Source organism: Pollicipes pollicipes, unplaced genomic scaffold (assembly GCF_011947565.3).
Source record: "Pollicipes pollicipes isolate AB1234 unplaced genomic scaffold, Ppol_2.1 Scaffold_3087;HRSCAF=3621_pilon_pilon_pilon, whole genome shotgun sequence".
Classification (NCBI taxonomy): Eukaryota; Metazoa; Arthropoda; class Thecostraca; order Pollicipedomorpha; family Pollicipedidae; genus Pollicipes; species Pollicipes pollicipes.
This window is the reverse complement of record NW_023596225.1, coordinates 35,368,714-35,387,809: the sequence shown is the minus strand read 5'-3', so window position 1 is coordinate 35,387,809 and position 19,096 is coordinate 35,368,714. Positions and strand designations below refer to the sequence as shown.

Genomic DNA, 19,096 nt, shown 5'->3' with positions numbered 1-19,096 from the left:
CGAGTAGTAATGAATCGAGAGCGAAACATCAACTCCACAGTTCCTCGCCAGCCCAGCTATCAATCGTCAGGCAATCCTCTCTCGTCTAACCCACTTCGGGAGTCTCAGATTCACACTACCGCGAGCTAACCCAGCTGCAGATTACAAGACGTTTAGCTCGAGACATCTTACGAGCGGCTTAAGCTCTAGCTCCATCGCATTGTCGCCCTACCGTGAAATATCTAAGTCTCTCACCGGCTCACCTGTTCAGTTGGTAGGTATGCTGCGCGGACTTGGCATCAGACTTTTTGTTCTGCCTTTTCATCAGCTGACGTTTAGAGCATTAACTGACGTAACACGCCCGACATAGATGCCTCTCGCAGCGTCCCCCGTATCCGCTCTATAAACCTGGAAGATCTCACTTGTTAACCAGCTCCACCTTCTCACCACCTGACCTGTGAGAGCCAAACTCCACCTCCGCATCAGCTGACCTGTGATACCCCAGCTCCAACTCTACACCACCTGACCTGTGACAGCCCAGCTCCCCCTTCTCGCCACCTGAACTGTGAGAGCTCAGTTTTACTTCCACACCATTTGACCTGTGACGCCCCAGCTCCAACTCCTAACCACCTGACCTGGCGCAATTCCCCCTCCTCAGCACCTGACCTGTGACACCCCAGCTCCACAACCACACCACCTGACCTGTGAGAGCCCAGATCTGGCCCGCCTCTCCCGCCGTCGCCTCCCGGCCCGTGCGCTCCCAGCTCTGGTCGTCCTCTGCTAGCTCGGGCCACAGGTGGGCGGCGCGGGCCGCTGGCGGGGACCGGCCCGTTCCCCCCGGCCGGTGCCGCGGCTGCCGGTCAACTGGCGTCGACTCCGACGGCCGCGGGGTCCGCGCCCGCACCGACGGCCAGGGGCGCCGCTAACGGCGCATCACGGCTCGGCCGGCCAGTTAACGCAACTCGATTGATCAGGGAGGCCTGGCAGAGCGGGCGGCATTGGCCGGGTCAATTGGACTATCTGCTGGGCGGAAGGGGAGATCGGGGTGTGTCAGGGACCAGCAAAAGACCTCACCGGGTGTAAATGGACGTACCGGTTGGATGAACTGCACTGACGCCCGGGATCAGATGCTTAACTGTTCGATTGCGATTGAATTATACATGATTGTATCGGTATCCCTCTTAACTAATAATGCATCCCAAACACAATATACAACTCAAGGAGGTGATAACCAATAGACTGACCTCCAAATCCGTGTTCGCACATTTGATCCATGCAAGATAATGCAAAACGCTCACTTTACATTAAGGCTACTTTTTGGCAGCCATGTTCATGTTAATGACATGTTCACGTTCATGTTCATGCTAATAATGCCGCGCCAAGCGTTTGTTGATCCCAGAAGTGGATCCCGAAGTTCAAATATCTTTGGACCCAAGTAAAAAGCACCATGGATTCCAAACAAACCTTCAGTGAAATGGTTGAGACTCTATATTCCAGAAGATCTTCCCACAGCATGGATGTGTCTATTAAATTTAGGGACCCCACCACCACTAAAATACCAATCACAATGAAAACAAAACCGTAAAAGTGGACCTTAGAAGTGCCAAAAAAGGTTTCAGTTGTCGGAATGTTAATAAGGCAAAATTTCATATCTTATAAATTTTCAACGACTTTTCAACATGATTATATAAAGCTCTTAGAGTTTTAGGATTTAAAACGATACCCCTGGACTGTCACCGATTTCGATACCATCAAACGTTTTCATCTCTAGCTCCCGGCCTGACCATGTTGACACGTTCTAGTCGGCCTCATATCTTGGCGATCGTTTGCCAAAGTGCCGAATCAGGGGCACAGCCAGAGTTTCTTAAGGGGTAAGGGAAAAGAGCGAGGTGAGAAAGCACCACGCGGATTTTTAATTTTCTGTTGGCAGCCATCTTTGGTGAAAAACGAAAACCAAATGTGCCTTATAGGTAGGCTGGGACCCACATCCCTTTCTTGGTTTGGCTGTGTGTAGGGGAGCAGCTAAAGCTTTGGCAAGGGGGCACAGGGTTGACAAACTGCCCCCTGACAGTGAAAGGTCCCTCCAAAGAAATCGCCGGCTGCGGCCCGTTTGTTGCTAAGGCCGTGTTTTTTATGTATATATGTATATATATATATATATATATATATATATATATATATATATATATATAATGTACTTTCACCTTCTATAACTGGAATATAGGCCAGACGCCACTATGAGATCAATTCTGTCCTAAGCTTATAGTAAACAAACTGACAAAATCACACGTTAAACGAATGCATGAAATAAATCGCCAGCTCGATTTATTTCACAATGTTTCAGTGGACTCTTTTCAGGCGGATAGAAGTCAGAAACGTTGTCAGAATTTTGGTCTAGGTTGTCCAGAAATAGCAAAGATTCCGCGAATGAAGATTGAATATCAAAATGGGTTGACAAATTGTATTACCATGGCCAGGCCACCTTTGTCTGGATATCTTTAACATTCTGTCAACATTGATAAGTGGCACAAATTACGCAGCGTAGTTTTGAGCAGGCGCACTCGCGTGTCTCCGAAACAAAAACTCGACCCCAGGCGTTGCAGCTTCCCTAGGCCACGCGGCATCGGTCTCGTGGTTCACACTAGACCGTGACCAACAGGTGGACGAAAAAGGTGACGCATCTGACAGAAATGCCTTTGAACGATGTTGGACACCAAATCGTACATTTAGAGACATTCCGGGCACATATATCATCCGTGCGGTTTTTAGATTGATAGCAATAACGTATTGGTCTACAGCGCCGCGAAGTGCTGCTGGAATCTGGCTGTGGAACTGGAAGAGTAAAAGGTAAAATTTATATTTGTCGTGTTGCTGTAACCGTAAGTCTGTCCAACGAAAATCACCAAACTTGTAAGAAATATTCGCTCGGTGTAATCTTTGGCCCATACGAATCAATTTTGAAAGACATTAAAATAATTATTTTACGATGGTCATTGTTGCGCACTCGGCGCCCGCCCCCTGGCGTTACTTGCAGGGGCCAACGCCGTTCAATTTTACGAAAGCTGCGTCCCAAGCCATCGCTATCATTGCTCCCCGAGATTACGGCCGTGTCATTGAAGCTTTACGACGCACTCAGCTGCTGCGGCTATATGTGGCGTCGTCAGCCTGCCACCCTGGCGGGAAGGGTGGATAACGCGGGGAATCGAACCACATACCTGTGGTTTCCCAGACGCGCAGTGGCTAACGCAGGCGCGTAAACTTCTACACTATCGTCACCCGACGCGCAGGCTCGAACATTTTGATGGCCTTTGTTCCACTGGCCGACTCTGCAAAATAGTGAACGTTCTCAGTAAAACATGGAATCGTTTTGAACTCATTTGGACCCACTCCATTCAGCGCTAATGATGCCCTTTATTTCTTTGTAGTACAGCAGCCTCTTGAATACAACATCACGGGGCACGTTGTTATTCCCGGTTAAGAGCTGAAGAGCCACTCTGTTCCAGCGCGGTGTGTTTCCGGCCGTCATTCTGGCGACACGCGGTGGCATCCCTGGCCGATCCGGGGGCCTTTAGAGGGATGCATCTATTGCATCACATTGGTCCGCTCCTAGACGCGGGAGGCCTTCTGACCCGCACAGGTGAACCCGGAATCGACCCATGAACCGTCATTAACGTAATGAGAGCCCTGCTCACCGCACGTGGTCAAAGGATTGGCACATAGACTCCAGTTGGGCTCAATGTGCCCATGCCGAAAAAGGGCTGGAGGGCCCACCGTTCGGTACTGGGCGCTCTGACTGGCACGGGACTCTTCTATTACCTCAATGTGAACACTCATCATATGTCCCTGTTTCCTTCAATTGTTCGAGGGCCCGACCAACGCCAAATCCTCTGCCATTCGGGCTCCCGTCCCCGCCGATGTTGAACAAATCTTCCCCTGACTGATTCGAGGCCCGTTGTGGACACATAATGCTCTGCTGGGCACTGTGGGCTCCTGAACGATACAGGAAGCCGACCGGTGTAAATCGCGGACCTGGCCTTGTCCCTGCTTGGGAAATGGGTCCCCACAGCCCAGACCAACACGGAGCTGACTGTTCGTTGTTTGTGATCTGTGGCCGAGATAGAAGACGGCGCTGACTCAGGGTCCCTAGCAGTGTAAGAGGTCATCTTACGGACCTTTGGGTTTGGGCCCTATGGGCGGGGGTCATAAGTGTGACCTACAGGCAGCCATTCGGACTTTTCAGCTATCCCATCGGACCCTTGATCTTTGGTGTCGAGAGACTCTTCGGGCCCCTCAAACACCGTTCCGACTCGGGGCCACTTGCCGCCAAAGGACCCCTGTTCGGCACTGTGGCCCCTAACCGACACAGGAGCCCCTCATTGTGCCAGGTACTATGATCGTAGCAAATCGCAGGCCCCGGCCTCGTTTCTGCTTGGGCAATGGGTTTAATGGGCTCAGACGGACTTGGAGCCGACTGTTCGGTACTCGTGGTCTTTGACCGACTTGACACCCGCATTGCCTCAGGGTTTCCTATAACGGCGCAAGAGGACCTCTGACTGATATTTCAGATCACGACCCCAAGGGCCGCGATTCTTTATGTGACCTACAACCAGTCCTTCGGGCCGGTATAGCTCCCAACTGGGCATTGACTATCGGGTCCGGTGAGCCGCCCGGGCCCTCTTCGGGCCTCATCAAACACTTCCCTTGATCGGCTCGGGGCCCTTCCGAGCACAGGGGCCTCTGTTAGGCGCTGTGGACCCCAAACAGATACAAGACCCCCGATCAATGTAAATCACTGGCCCCGACTTTATGGCTGATTGGGAAGTGGCTACTCAGACCCATACGTCGCCACAATCAGCCCACAATCAACCGGGCACGGAGCCGATTACGTGGTACGGTGATACTTGACCGACATATAGGTCCAAATCGACTCAGGGGTCCCCGATCGACGCAAAGGGCCCTCTGACCGTCATTTGGGGGTCCGTTTTCACAGGTCTGGGCCCCTGAATAACACTTCGATCAGCCATGCCCTCAGACCCTCTAATCGGACCTTAGATTGTCGGACGTGGTGAGCCCTTCAGGCTCTTCGGGCCTCCTCGAATCCTGCCTCTGGCCGGCTCGGCGCCCCCTTACAACACCGGTTCCCTGTTGGGGGCTGTGGGGCTCCGAGCAATGTAAATCGCTGGTTCCAGCTTTGTCGCCGGCTAGGAAATGGGCCCTTAGGCCTGTGCCGCCACTGAGCCGACTGTTCATCACTGGTGGCGTCTGACCGCAATATTGGCCTTTATCGACCCAGCGCGCCCCTGAACAGCGCGCAGGACCCTCCGGCTAGCATTTGAGTGCCTGACCCCGCGGACCGGTGACCCTAAATAAGACCTCTGGCTGTCTTTTTGGGCCCTTTGGGCCCTCAAATCGGGCCCTTAATTAAATATTCGGAGCTGGGATCTACCAGCCAAGCTTACAGAGCGGATCCCCGAGCTGGGACCTGCTCTGTAAGCTTGGCTGAACCGGAACTGTACAAAGAATGTGTGGGATGATTCCCTTGCAAACTTTTTTACTTTATTGCATAATCAGACTCTCCAGCCCGGATATTATTCTGCTCAACTGTATATTTAATGTTTTAAGTTCCTGCATTTCCGCTGTAGTGAGCCTGCCTTTACAAGGTAAGCACACATTTGTTGCTGCGTTCCACCGCTTCACTCGTTGAATCTAGCCCCGTGCCGCAGGTGCTTTTACTGTATGCACTATACAATCGACGAGGTGCTGCGTTCGATGCCCAGTCTTGATGTCAGTTCGAAGTTGTCTTTGGGCACGGTGGCGATGACCCGCCGCTGCGTGTTAGAGGGCTGATTGTGGCGACAGCGCATTCTGCGAGCGACTCTGACGCGCTGTTTTGACGCGGGTTTGCTCTTCTGCTCACTTCGTGTCGCTGCTCCAACGACAATACCGCAGGGTGGTCTCGTGTCACTTGGCAAACTCTCAGGCATTTTACGGAGAAGAGTGTGCTCGGTGGACTTATCGTGAGTTACGAGGTCATTGACACTGGGGGCATGGGACAACTTGGCGCTGTCTGTGATCAAATCACCTCGTATCTAACCGCTCAATGTCATCCCTCAAGATTAAATGGAAGGTCAAAAGACGGGAAAATCCATGTCATAAGCAGATTTAAGCAATATTATATACATATATAGTATCTGAAGATAACAGATATGAGGAAGAAAACCCTGAGTTGCTGACTTTCCATGAGTTGGGAGGTTTTGCTTTGACAAGAGCTGAACTACAATATGCAGGGGTACTGGTTAATCAATGTATAAATCAACCAATGGACTGTTGTCTGCGTAACAACGTCGTCTGCGTCAACAACGTCTGCGTAACAACGTCGTTCAACCAGTGCTTCCATGTCTACTGAACGTCAATTGTCAAAATGGCTCCCAACTCATCACACAGAACTTGACGCGCTGATCCGAATGTGATCCATATATCCATTTCGTAGAGCACCATGCTGTATTGACAAAATCAGGCGGTCGTTCAGGACACAAGAGGGCGATGTTTCGCTTCTGATGTGGTAATAATATCGGCAGCAGTCTCAAGTCTTATCAATCTGAGCGCTAAGGCGCGAATATTTGCAAGATCGCACACAATTGAAAAACGCATTGCTTGCTAGATCAACCCCCAAAATAACCGTTTAGCCGAACTGACGGCTCCCTTATGGCCGCACTCAGTTTTCAGTGCAATGCAAGAAGCGAATAAATACTTATGAGCGTGAATGGATTTATCTCCCCTCCCCCCCCCCCACCCTTGAGCAAATGTGACTGGCTGAAAGAACTTCCCCATTCGCCGATTCCGTCTGCTAGAGACTGAGCGCGCGCCGGGTAACCGCCGCCCAGCTGCTACTTCGCAGACGAAACCAAACTTGGCATTCCCTTGTCTCCTCACCAGGACAAAGCGACTTCTTCGACCTTGACGTGAACACTATTGACATGTACCTAACTTCTATAAATCACGCGAAAAAATGCAGACCGACGACCGCCACCTACCCACAAACAAAGTCAGGTACACACACTTTATTCTCACCGACACCTGACAGTACCATGCCATACAAATTCATCTAAGAGACGGCACTCTGGTACGTACGGCAGACCCCTCACACACTGTACCGGGCAGCCACGCCGCTTAGCCCGGCCCGGCCATCGGGCGGCACGCCGGCCCTCTCCAGCCGCTCGGCCGGGCGGACGGAGCGCCCCCTACGCCTCCTCCAGCTCCACCAGCACGCCGGCGCAGTCCTTGGGGTGGAGGAAGACGACGGGCTTGCCGTGGGCGCCGGTACGCGGCCGCTCGGTCAGGCAGCGCACCTGGCGCCGCTGCAGGTCGGCCACCGCCTCCTCGATGTTGTCCACCTCGATGCAGATGTGGTGCATGCCGCCCGACGGGTGCTTCTTCAGGAAGTTCTACCGACAAAGTGGCACGTGTGCACAAGTCAAGCGGCTGGACATAAACACTGTTGACGGTCATACACGAGGACCACGACGTTGCAAACGGTCAGAAAAACCTTGGGCGATACATTTACCACGACTGAAAGCAAGCTGATAAGGACGCTTTCCCACCTAATGGAAACGACTGTTATGTGTCACTGGGCGCCCGTTAAGAGCGGCCGTTACCGTGATGGGACTGTCGTTGCCCAGCGGGTGCAGCAGCTCCAGCTTGGTGTTGCCCAGGTTGATAAACACGGTGCGGACGCCGTGCTCGGGCAGGGCCTGCGGCTCGCTGACCTCGGCCCCCAGCACGTCCCTGGGTCACAGGGTCACAACGGTTATGCACACATCCACGTAGCTGGGCCCGTTACAGGTTGTCGACATACAACACAAGCTCAATCAAAAGCTACATGCATACCACTATGGGTTGTGAAATGTTTGTGCATCGGTGGTTACGTTTGTAGAGATTGCCTGAGAACTGCCGTGACCCGACTCCGTCCAGTCTCCTCCCTCCCCTCCATAACTCCGACTCTGGTGCTCATTAGACAGTCAGTCTGTAATGATGCGGCTCACGCCGGCAATCAGTAGCGCATCAGTCCTGGGACGGATCAGGCCCTAGCTTTCCATGATTAAATAATAATGTGATCAAGGTAACCGTAATTGTTCGTTGGGAATGCCAGCCGCAACAATCTCTGATTAGCAGTGCTCTAAGACAAAACGTCGCGAACAAAACATTAAACAAAACAGCTGCATTTGAAAACCATTGAGCACTAGCCGAATGTTTTTTTGGCACGATGAGCTTGTATTCTTAATACAGCCGATCTTCCATCAACCGATGGGTATGAGCAGTCAACGACATCCACCAACCATTAGGAAATGATATGACAATGACTGCCGTTTCGAAGCAGTGGTCGTGATCGAGATTCAGAAAAACCTGGGGCACAGGCAGCTAGACAGCCAATGCTCTAAAGCTCAGCCGACTGCCGTTAAAGACATTACAATGACCGTTCAAGGTCAAACACCCTAACACATCCAACCCCCAACACACTGCTATGCTACGGCTTCTTGGAATGGAGGCGGTTAGGCCGAAAGATCTCGACGACTCGTGGCTTTTACAATGCTAGATATACACTTAACACGAACGTCAGTGCAGTCATTCCGGCTTCAACACAGGATACACGTGTCCGTGCTAACGTTTACCCGAACTGACGGCTAAGCCGAAAGGGTTCGATGACCCGTGCCGAGAAAATCTCCCTTAAGGAAGATAGCGTTCGGATCAACGACTAGCCAACTATTTCCAAACATGCTTAACCTAAAAAAACACCGCTGAAATCATGTCCGAAGACGGCGATAATGTGATGTTTGTTCCATATTCGTTCTGAATACTGATGTTCTGCCGCAAACCACTTTCTAGCCTTATGCTCTGGGCGGGTCATCGACACCACTCGACCTAGCCGTCTGTTTCGAGCAGCCCTTCCTAAAGAGCCGTGTATCCAGTGTTAAGAAGTGGGAGCTTGGGTTATCAGTAATCGCGGTGTCTGTTAATAACAAGTCTTCGAATGTTCTAACATGTTCTGTCTTTCATGCCAGTCTGGTTTTCCAATCTTAAGGTTCTGTTCAACCTTCTATACTCGTGACCTGACCACTACCTCAAAACGTCAAGAATCTGCAAAACATTTCCTTATAGTTGCTAGACCCCGTCCATAAACGAGCACGCCTGGTGAACTACAGTTCGGTTTCGTCAGGCGCAAGAATTCACACAAAACTCCTTCGTAAAAATACGGAAGTTAAACGACAGCAACAGCTTGCAAAGCCCGACAAAACCGGGAGGAAGCCTAGCTCGGACATGCACAGCCAAGCCGCACCACTTTGAAGGGACGCGCCGTCGGGTGGGTCGAGGACAGCGCTCACCTGTAGAGGGCTGTCGACTTCTTCAGGTCGGGGGTGGCGATGGCGATGTGGTTCAGCCGACCCAGCTTCCACAGCATCTTCGGCACGCCAGCCTCCCCCTGCAACAGGCCCGCCGCGTCACCCCCGGCGCCGGAGCAGCCCTAGCCGACCCGCCGCCGGACCCAACCAACCAGCCCGCCGCCGGACCGCAGTCGCTAAACTTGACGCCGGACCGCAACCAGCCAAGCCACCACGGGACCGCAACCAGCCAACCCGATGCCGAACAGCCAACCTGACGTTGGACCGCAACCAGCAAACCCACCGCGGAACCGCAACCAGCCAACCCGACGCCGAACAGCCAACCCGACGCCGGACAGCCAACCCAACGAGTTTCTCTCCACGCGCCAAATATGTCTTGGATGAGTTACGCACCCGCGTATTTGTTTGTGTTACAACTCTCATATTGGTCCCTTAATTTCACATTTCATCTACCCATTTCTCTATGCAATCTACCCCCATTTATAAACAATGCACCTCCATGCCTATACAATCTACCACACCCCCAAGCATCTATCCTCAGGATTTTCACATCGCATATATCTTTCCAGGCGGTCTCTCCCTTCACCTTGACGCGCTTGTGGATGACATGTGCCAGAAGTTCAGAATCACTGTGTCACATGCTGTCTCTTACTTTTTACTTTGGTACAATTATCCCCACCCAATGACTTATTCCGATCACCTACCAGTGTTGACCTGGGTCCCTTTTCATAGTTCGTTAAACAAGAGCGATGGCCGTCTACGCTATCATTATGAGTGGGCGTCACGAACACGGAACGCTTCTATGCGACACCTAACACAGAACGGAATGTAAACAGCGGGGCGGCCGTTCAGTGCCTCTCTCAATATTCATTTCACATTAGCGTTGTTCAGCAACGCTGCTTGGCGATCCATCTCCTCTATCCTGTACACCAAACCAAGCGTGGACTCTCAGTAAAAATCCTCTGACCTATGGCACATTATGAGTGCCTGGTTGCGACAGGTTATTGTCAATCGCCCACATTACATAGCACTTAATTGTACTCAACTTACGCCATCTCCCCCTCTCCTCCGTTCATACCGAATTATCCGAGGTCAGTGGCAGAGTGAGCAATAAGCAGTTAATCATTCATAGTGTCCTTTTCTATCCGTGTTTTGCTTCGACTCCCTCATCACAAAGTGCGGGCCCCGCCGCACGTGCCAGAGCCCCCTCCCCCTCCCCCACACACACGTCATTCAGGAGAGTCCCCCTAACCACCTAGTAAATAATGCACTCCAAAGCTCTATTCGCGTTTCGCCATCGAACTGCTCCCGTTTAAAGGAGGCGCCCGTCGGCTGCCTTGGCGGTAAGCTGGGCATGGTCGGGCAGTGATCTGCCCTCGCCCCGAACCCCGAATGGAAATTTCTTCCGCTGAGATTTTGGAATTTGGATTTTCTTTTCCCGGCAGTGGTCACATCCTGGTGCTCATGGTATTTCGCAACACCCCGATAGAGATGCATTGCATCACGGGCGCAATACGCTCGGGTATGGCAGATGTCGACCTTCCCATACATTGGGTGACCTTGGCGCGGCCTTCCACGCATCCTACTGCATGATACAGGGAATGTTGGCGCGATGAACACTAACGAAAGCGTGAAGCCAGGTGGAAACTTTAGCATTCCGCCGCATCCGACGCTAGATTCCCTGGCTGCCGTCTCTGTAGTATGCTGAGCCTGAAAGCTGAGCTCAGAGTTTTACGGACAATTCGGAGTGCAAAGGCCATAATTGGATCCGTGACAATTTAAAAGGAGCTGGCTTCGGTATTCCATAAAAGTAAGAACTTAAGCTACTGTTTTTTTTTCAACACAAGCTGAACGTTCTTGTGCCGGCAATAATCGACTTTCAATGCGCCATGGAGTACTATCCGAAAGACATTATCAAACAAGCACTGGCTACAATGAACAAAATCCGCGTTTCAAATCTGTGCTCATAGTCACTCGAGCCTAGACCAAGAGGTATCTGAGTTCTCACACTGAAGGCCAACACCTCCTTAGTGTGGGCTCAACTAGAGGATTGAATAATCCAAATCGAGCCCTGATGGCCCATCGGGAACATCCGCACGCTTACAGCAATCAGGCCTGTTAGTGATGGCGGCGGGCCACGTGTACTGTTTGCTCGTCACGCCAGTGCCACATCCCTGCATACTTCAGATGCAAGCTCCCCGCGTCTCGTCACATCCGTGCCACATCCTTGCATACTGCAGATGCAAGCTCCCCATGTCTCGTGACATCAGTGTCACATCCCTCCATACTGCAGATGCAAGCTCCCCGCGTCTCGTCACATCAGTGTCACATCCCTCCATACTGCAGATGCAAGCTCCCCGCGTCTCGTCACATCAGTGTCACATCCTTGCATACTGCAGATGCAAGCTCCCCATGTCTCGTGACATCAGTGTCACATCCCTCCATACTGCAGATATAAGTTCCCCACGTCTCGTCACATCAGTGTCACATCCCTCCATACTGCAGATGTAAGCTCCCCACATCTCGTCACATCAGTGTCACTCCCACTATACTGCAGATGTAAGCTCCCCACGTCTCGTCACATCAGTGTCACATCCCTCCATACTGCAGATGTAAGTTCCCCACGTCTCGTCACATCAGTGTCACATCCCTCCATACTGCAGATGTAAGCTCCCCACATCTCGTCACATCAGTGTCACTCCCTCTATACTGCAGATGTAAGCTCCCCACGTCTCGTCACATCAGTGTCACATCCCTCCATACTGCAGATGTAAGTTCCCTACGTCTCGTCACATCAGTGTCACTCCCTCTATACTGCAGATGCGAGCTCCCCACGTCTCGCCACATCAGTGTCACATCCCTCCATACTGCAGATGCAAGCTCCCCGCGTCTCGTCACATCAGTGTCACATCCTTGCATACTGCAGATGCAAGCTCCCCATGTCTCGTGACATCAGTGTCACATCCCTCCATACTGCAGATATAAGTTCCCCACGTCTCGTCACATCAGTGTCACATCCCTCCATACTGCAGATGTAAGCTCCCCACATCTCGTCACATCAGTGTCACTCCCTCTATACTGCAGATGTAAGCTCCCCACGTCTCGTCACATCAGTGTCACATCCCTCCATACTGCAGATGTAAGTTCCCCACGTCTCGTCACATCAGTGTCACATCCCTCCATACTGCAGATGTAAGCTCCCCACATCTCGTCACATCAGTGTCACTCCCTCTATACTGCAGATGTAAGCTCCCCACGTCTCGTCACATCAGTGTCACATCCCTCCATACTGCAGATGTAAGTTCCCTACGTCTCGTCACATCAGTGTCACTCCCTCTATACTGCAGATGCGAGCTCCCCACGTCTCGCCACATCAGTGTCACATCCCTACACTGCAGATGTAAGTTCCCCACCTCTCGTCACATCAGTGTCACATCCCTGCATACTGCAGATGCAAGCCCCCCACGTCTCGTCACATCAGTGTCACATCCCTCCATAATGCAGATGTAAGCTCCCCACGTCTCGTCACATCAGTGTCACATATCTGCGTACCGCAGATGCAAGCTCCCCATGTGCCAGTCTTCACTCCTCAGCCATATCTGAAGCACTGTGCACTGTGGTCGGCAGCCATTGCACGTCAGCGCTCAGGACAACACGCACCGGCACACCAAGCAATGGCGCGTGCTGCGCGTCCTGGCCAGCAAAGCTGGCGCTACTCACGGCTTGTCCGTGCGCGCGTCGGCAAAGCGAGGCGGCGGTGGCCATGACCAGCTGCCGGCAGCTGCCACCCAGCAGCAGCTGCATGTCTAGTACTGTACGCGCGGCACGCCCTCCTTCAGCTCGTGCTCCGGCGCGGCGCCCTCGTCCAGCAGCTGACGCTTCTTCTCCAGCAGCTGGCGCTCTCGCTGAGGCTTGACCTTGGTGAAGAACGTGTAGGCGTGCCAGCCGCAGTATACCAGGCACACCTGCCACAGATGGTCACAGTCATGGAGGCCTCAGGTACAGCTGGTGGCTGACAGCTGTTGCTTATGGATGGCCAAACAGGACAAGTGACAGCCTGGTGGGGCTCATATATCCTGGGCAGCCAACAACACATTCATGACTTTGTGCTTCACCAGTGATAATCTTTCTCATGGCATATAATACCAAATATGAGCTAACATAACAAAGATTCAGCCTCAGCAGAAATGTGAACAATACCATGAGGCTTACTGAGCTGTCAAGTCCTCAGATTCCATGTTCTCTCATCATCAATCTATCTAGAGTACGCAAATCAGTCTATCTAGCACCATCATTAGCTGCCAATGTGGGGACCAGAATGGTTTCAGCTCACATCATACACTGCATGAGCTTAAACCCAGGTGGCAGGAGCAGCATATTCACCACAAGCTTCAACTGGAATCAAGTAATGTACCAACTCTTACCCCAGTCACTCCCATGCAAGTGTAAACACCTGCCCTGTGCAGTGTATCTCCAAGACTTTTTGATGGCAGCTTTCTCATACTACTGCCTGCATGCCACTGAAATGTGGATTACATGTAAGATGAAGCTCCATGATCCTGATAGTAAGCACATATAACTGATTTTCAGACAAGAGTACTAACTGATATAAATGGCAGACAACTTCACCTATATAGCTTATATTGTGATTAAATGCATGCCATGTGCCACCGAACTGCACATATCACTCATCCAACTACCTTACTTTCCAGGCATCCCTTACATGCTAAAACCCCCTCTTATTAAAATGCATTCCATGCTATAAGTTATTTTATGTATTGTGAATGTCCTTCACATGCACAAAATGAAATAATGCTGACCTTTAGCATCAGCATCCTTTCCATTAGACCCCCCATTAGCATCCTTTCAGCTTGGTAATGTGGACTACACCTTAATGTAGGACACTTAACAGCCTGTTATATAATAGCTGGAAGAAATAATATTGCTACTGTATCAAATGTTTGCAAAAAAATGTTGAACTTGATCCAGGATGTCAGGTTGAGATAACTGTTTCAGGGCATTCATTGCCATAAAGTATGAGCTGATGTGTGGGTTTTCCCATTCAGTTATGGAGGCTCTAGCTCACCTTACTCTGTGAAAGAAGAGGCCAGAGTTGGAGATATTTTAATTTTTAGTGTAATTTGGAGATAGGTTTAGCCTTTTCTCAGCTCAGCCCACCCCCACACTTATCTTGCCCATGTAACACCATGAGATGAGTATGAGGCTACACAAGTTCTCTGATGAAGGTAACAAAAGTATTCACTAGGTGAGATAATATAAAAATTACAGATAATGCCATAAGATATGCCTTGATACCTTAAAGGTGCCCATCAATTTCCATGCATTTCAGATTATTCTTTAAGTATTCTTTTGGTTACACTGGGCAAAACTGCTTTCCCATTGTGCAAAACTCCACTGACTGTACTGGATGCCTGCTGGACATCAGTGTGCTGAGTGCTATGCTCCCAACTCACATCAGGCCAAATTATGCTGATTTTGCATATTTTATTGACAGTAATAGCATTGCTAGAGCATATTTGCTTAAAATTATCTTTGGACTAGCAATATTACTTGGCTATCCATGGGCTAAAATGAATGGACCTCTATAAAACTCTGCAATCCCACGATATCTGACAAACATGCCCTGCTATGCTTGTTGTCATCACTCAGGCTTTACAACACACCCTGTTCATGAGACCACATGACATCTCCTATCTCTCACTCTGGCATGGAGGGCAGGCATAGTAAGAAAGGGGAATCAAACCTTGTACATCTGGTGGCCAACAAGGGCATGTAAGCCACTATACTTTCATAGCCCAGAAACTATCCTTGCATGTTGCTGTACACAACACATGTCTTTAGTGAAACTAGGTATTTTTGCAGTCAGTGAAACATGCACTTTTTGGTGTGGTCAATGTCTCTCCAGTAAAGATAAAAAAAATTAAAAAAGTTTCTGGCATGATTTGAAGCCAGACTTCAGCCAAAAGCTGTACTATTGGAACATCAATGTTACATTTGGTTATGCCTATGAACTTTGCTCCCACTGCCCTCGATGTATAACGTCACCTATGGGGGCCTATAATCTGAAAACAATTTCCACCACCTGAAAAACCGAACTTCTTCCACCCCCAACACCTGAGCATGCCGCTTGGTACAACGATTTCTGCTAGAGAGGTAAGAACCAAGTCTTAATTCATAGCACATAACTACAACATGCAGGTACAACGCCGTTGAACAATCTGAGCCGCAACCGTCGTGAGCACCAAAGCCGGGCGTACGTCGCTCCCGCACAACTCATGCACAATCATCCGGGCTTTGGCCGGGCACGTTTGGCAAAATCAGCGCGTATGCTGAGAGGCAAAAATACGGCCTTGTCGGCAGGGACTTCACGGCCGACGAAACCTGCTGATATCCCCACGCTCCAAGCCTATGGCACCCATCCTTTCAGAACATGGTGACCTTAGGTTAGATTAAAGGTCACCAAAATACAGAAAACCGAAAAAGGCTTGCAGACAATCCCATGCTCCGAGCCCATAGTGCGGATCAGCATAAAACGTTGTCCAATCAATGCGCCGTAGTCAATATCTTGCATTTTCCAGAATATGGTGACTTTAGGCCGAGTTAAAGGTCACTAAACACGCCCCATGTCACCCAGACTAGCTGCAGACAACCCGATGCACACAGACTGTTGGACCAGTCAGCATGAAACCTTGACTAATAGATGTGCCACAATCGATATACTATCCTGTCTAGAACATTTGTCCTTCAGTTAGGTCAAAAGTCACCAGAAACACCCCAAATTGCCAAGACTGGCTGCAGACAACGCGAGCTCCGAGGGCATGGGACCGATCGGGATAAAGCGTTGCTAATCGATGCGTCATAGTGTAAAGTCTTCAAAGTCAATATTCCATACTTTCCAGAACATGGTGACCTGTAGTCAGGTCAAAGGTTACCGAAAACGCCCAAAGCCACCAAAATTGGCTGCAGTCAAAGTCATGCTCTGAGATTATATGACCGATCAACATAAAGCCTTCACTAACTAAAGTCGGAAGTCTTGACTTCTGCTATTGTTTTAATAAGGGCGTGTTGCCGAAATATCAACGTATTTATGCCTCCATTCTCCTGGTTTTCTTCGAGGAATACTGCTTGTAGTACTGTCTTGTTTATGCGAATAATGTTCCTCGCGCGTGCCCTTAACAACCTACGTAGTTTCATGTCTAGTTAACCTAACTGTGGTGTTTTGTGATTTGGTTGCTGGCGTTCATCATTCGCATTTGCTTTCAGACGCCTCCTTTCAAGAACGCTCAAATTAGCTTAATCAAGCCGTGGATAGTTAAGGGCTTTTTCATGGTTCCACTACATTAATTAAAACAATATTTTGATCTAAATAGAACACACATTGAGAAACACTTTTGTGGTTGTTACTCGCATGTTTTCAGTTGCTATAACCATAATGCGTAAAAACTAATATGTTCATGACTTATCGTTACTTTAATGCTTCAATATGTTGAAAACCTGATTATTTTTTGCACAGTCCTCTTCAACACCTGATAAAAATGTAATTTTCGGGGCTTGGTGTCGATGGCGGCGTATGGCAGTCAATGAGTGGTGCCGACGAGCAAGGCCGTGCCCAGTTCTCGTTGTGTTGATTCATAAGTGGGAAGGGGAGCAGTGCTTAGGGAGGGAGCCCGGCGATGGTCGGTCGAGTCATGGATGTTTAGATTAGAATTTCCCACCAGAAGTGGGCATTTTCTTTGGATGACTGTCTGGATGGAGAATGAGTTTCTTTTTGACATCGATAAGGAGGTGTGGGGACGTGTTTAACCTGAACGTCCAGCTCAATCCTGCATGTTTTTGATACATTTAGAAGCTTGAGTGGCCTGTCATTGTAAGCTTGGCATTTGACCTAGCCGGGAGTCACCTTGAATCATTGCTACAGAGAAGCAATCATGTCAATCCGAAGTGTGCTCACAAGGGATCTTAATGGTAAGTATGCTTTCATTATTATTGCTCCCAATCCCTGATAACCAGCCATACCTCAACTACAACTTGCTCCTAAGGTAGGGAAGTAGGTGTATGCTCCATTTTTTCAGGTGATTGATATCTGATTTGTGGACTTGTTTTTTAAGGAGCATTGTCTGTTATGCTGACAATGCCCCTGTGATCTGAATGGTCTTAACTTGAGTAACTGTCCAAGCCAGGATGGTAGCCCAGACTTGGAAACATACATGTCATGTGTAACATGTCCAGTACAGCCTAGCTTTCACAGCAAAAACATAATCACACATGCACAGCCAAAATAATTTTAGTGATGTAGTGTGACAATATCAGTACGTAGTGCAAAATATCTTCATAATGTAGTATGCAGTTTATTCCAGGATTAAAGTTTGGCGCAGTGTCCAATTTCAGAGGTTTGAGCTATTGATGCATGAGCAATTTCATTGTTGCTTATTTCAGCACAGAGAGCTATGGAGAGTGACAATATTTCAAGGGTTATTATGGTGAGAGAGAAACTGGGCAGGAAGCTACCAACCATCCAAAAACAGTTTTTAGCACTGAAGGGATTCAAAACTTCACCACATTATGTCTCGCCCTGAGTTCCGCTGTTGCAAGGATAAGGTTCAACCCTGCCTATGTTATATTGGCTGCTGGCATCCAGCACAGTGGATTTATGTTGTGCAGGCTGAACTGTAATGGGCTATTTGTTAGTAGGGTTTTTCAGTTTGCACTGAAAAATTCTAGGATGAAAGAGATAAATAACCTAGCCTTCAAGCTTATTGTGCTCTATACTAATAAAATTATTGACTCAAAAATGGAATGTTCATATCAGAGAATAATCAAGCTGGCATCTTTTAACATAATGATGCAGTATTAAAATGTACCTGTGATGATCTTCCACCTTAGAACTATATGTTTGTCTGTCTCAGTGCAGGAGCAATTGGACGGCTCCATTGACTTAGAAACACGGTAAAGTTAATTTTTCCAGGCATGCAACAACTATTGATAGATTACTTCACCTATACAAATAGCTCTACAATTTTTTTGCAGCCATTTCAGTCTGATAAACTGACAAACATTTTTTGCAGAGAGCATCAGAACCTGTCTGGGACGGGCTGTGAAGATATCCATGAAATGCATGGTTAGAATGGAGACCAAGCAAGACAAATTTGAGAACAGAGTACTGGTATGTTGTGAAATGTTGCATGTGCTTTCTGTTTTAGTCTACTCTTTGCTCTTTGTTGTTTCTGATGATATTCTTGTTAAGAATGTGCTAGCATCTCAGTAATCAGTCATACAGCTGCCCACACAAGATGGTCATACTTTGAGTCCATTGTTAGTCAGTAACCAGACTGAATGCATGGTGGACTTGGTCAAGGGTTTGAATGGCTCTTTGTTACACTATGTCATAGAAGAATATGTCCTGGTATTTGCCTTAGGTCACTTTGTGCCATGGTGCTCTCATTAACTTGAGTCTTTGGATTTGCTTGGAACATGCAAAAAAGGACTCATGTACATGTCAGCTCACTAGTTTTTTGTTTGTTTAACAGTGCTCTGTTTCAGGCCTTCTCTGCTTGCCGTCTCTTCATCATGACCGCCAAAGTTCCTTCACGGGTATGTTTGCTGTTGTCTCATGTAATTGCCAGTGTGGGCTCTGGACTCTTTCTGATATATATATATATATATATATATATATATATATATATATATATACATATATA

General features: G+C 49.1%; 2 protein-coding genes across 3 annotated transcripts in view; one reads left to right on the top strand and one right to left on the bottom strand.

Annotated features, from left to right (window-relative positions):
• Nucleotides 1–6,918: 6,918 nt before the first annotated feature.
• LOC119090436 (methylmalonyl-CoA epimerase, mitochondrial) lies at nucleotides 6,919–15,687 on the bottom strand. 2 transcript variants are annotated; one of them, XM_037213239.1, is made up of 6 exons: nucleotides 15,641–15,687; nucleotides 13,802–13,897; nucleotides 13,098–13,342; nucleotides 9,360–9,457; nucleotides 7,635–7,764; nucleotides 6,919–7,424 (listed from the first exon to the last, which is right to left on the bottom strand). In XM_037213239.1, exons 3-6 carry the CDS (start codon nucleotides 13,179–13,181, stop codon nucleotides 7,221–7,223), a joined length of 516 nt encoding a protein of 171 aa, XP_037069134.1. In that variant the 5' UTR covers nucleotides 13,182–13,342; nucleotides 13,802–13,897; nucleotides 15,641–15,687; the 3' UTR covers nucleotides 6,919–7,220. The 2 variants fall into 2 exon arrangements, with proteins under 2 accessions (XP_037069134.1, XP_037069135.1); XM_037213240.1 differs by having other exon boundaries at nucleotides 15,656–15,678.
• A 1,461-nt stretch (nucleotides 15,688–17,148) lies between these two features.
• Nucleotides 17,149–19,096, top strand: part of LOC119089293 (F-actin-uncapping protein LRRC16A-like) — a 29,771-nt gene continuing 27,823 nt past the window's right edge. Inside the window, 3 exon segments of the mRNA XM_037211958.1 lie at nucleotides 17,149–17,363; nucleotides 18,464–18,561; nucleotides 18,939–18,989. Coding sequence (XP_037067853.1) covers nucleotides 17,327–17,363; nucleotides 18,464–18,561; nucleotides 18,939–18,989 — 186 coding nt within the window. The 5' untranslated portion in view covers nucleotides 17,149–17,326.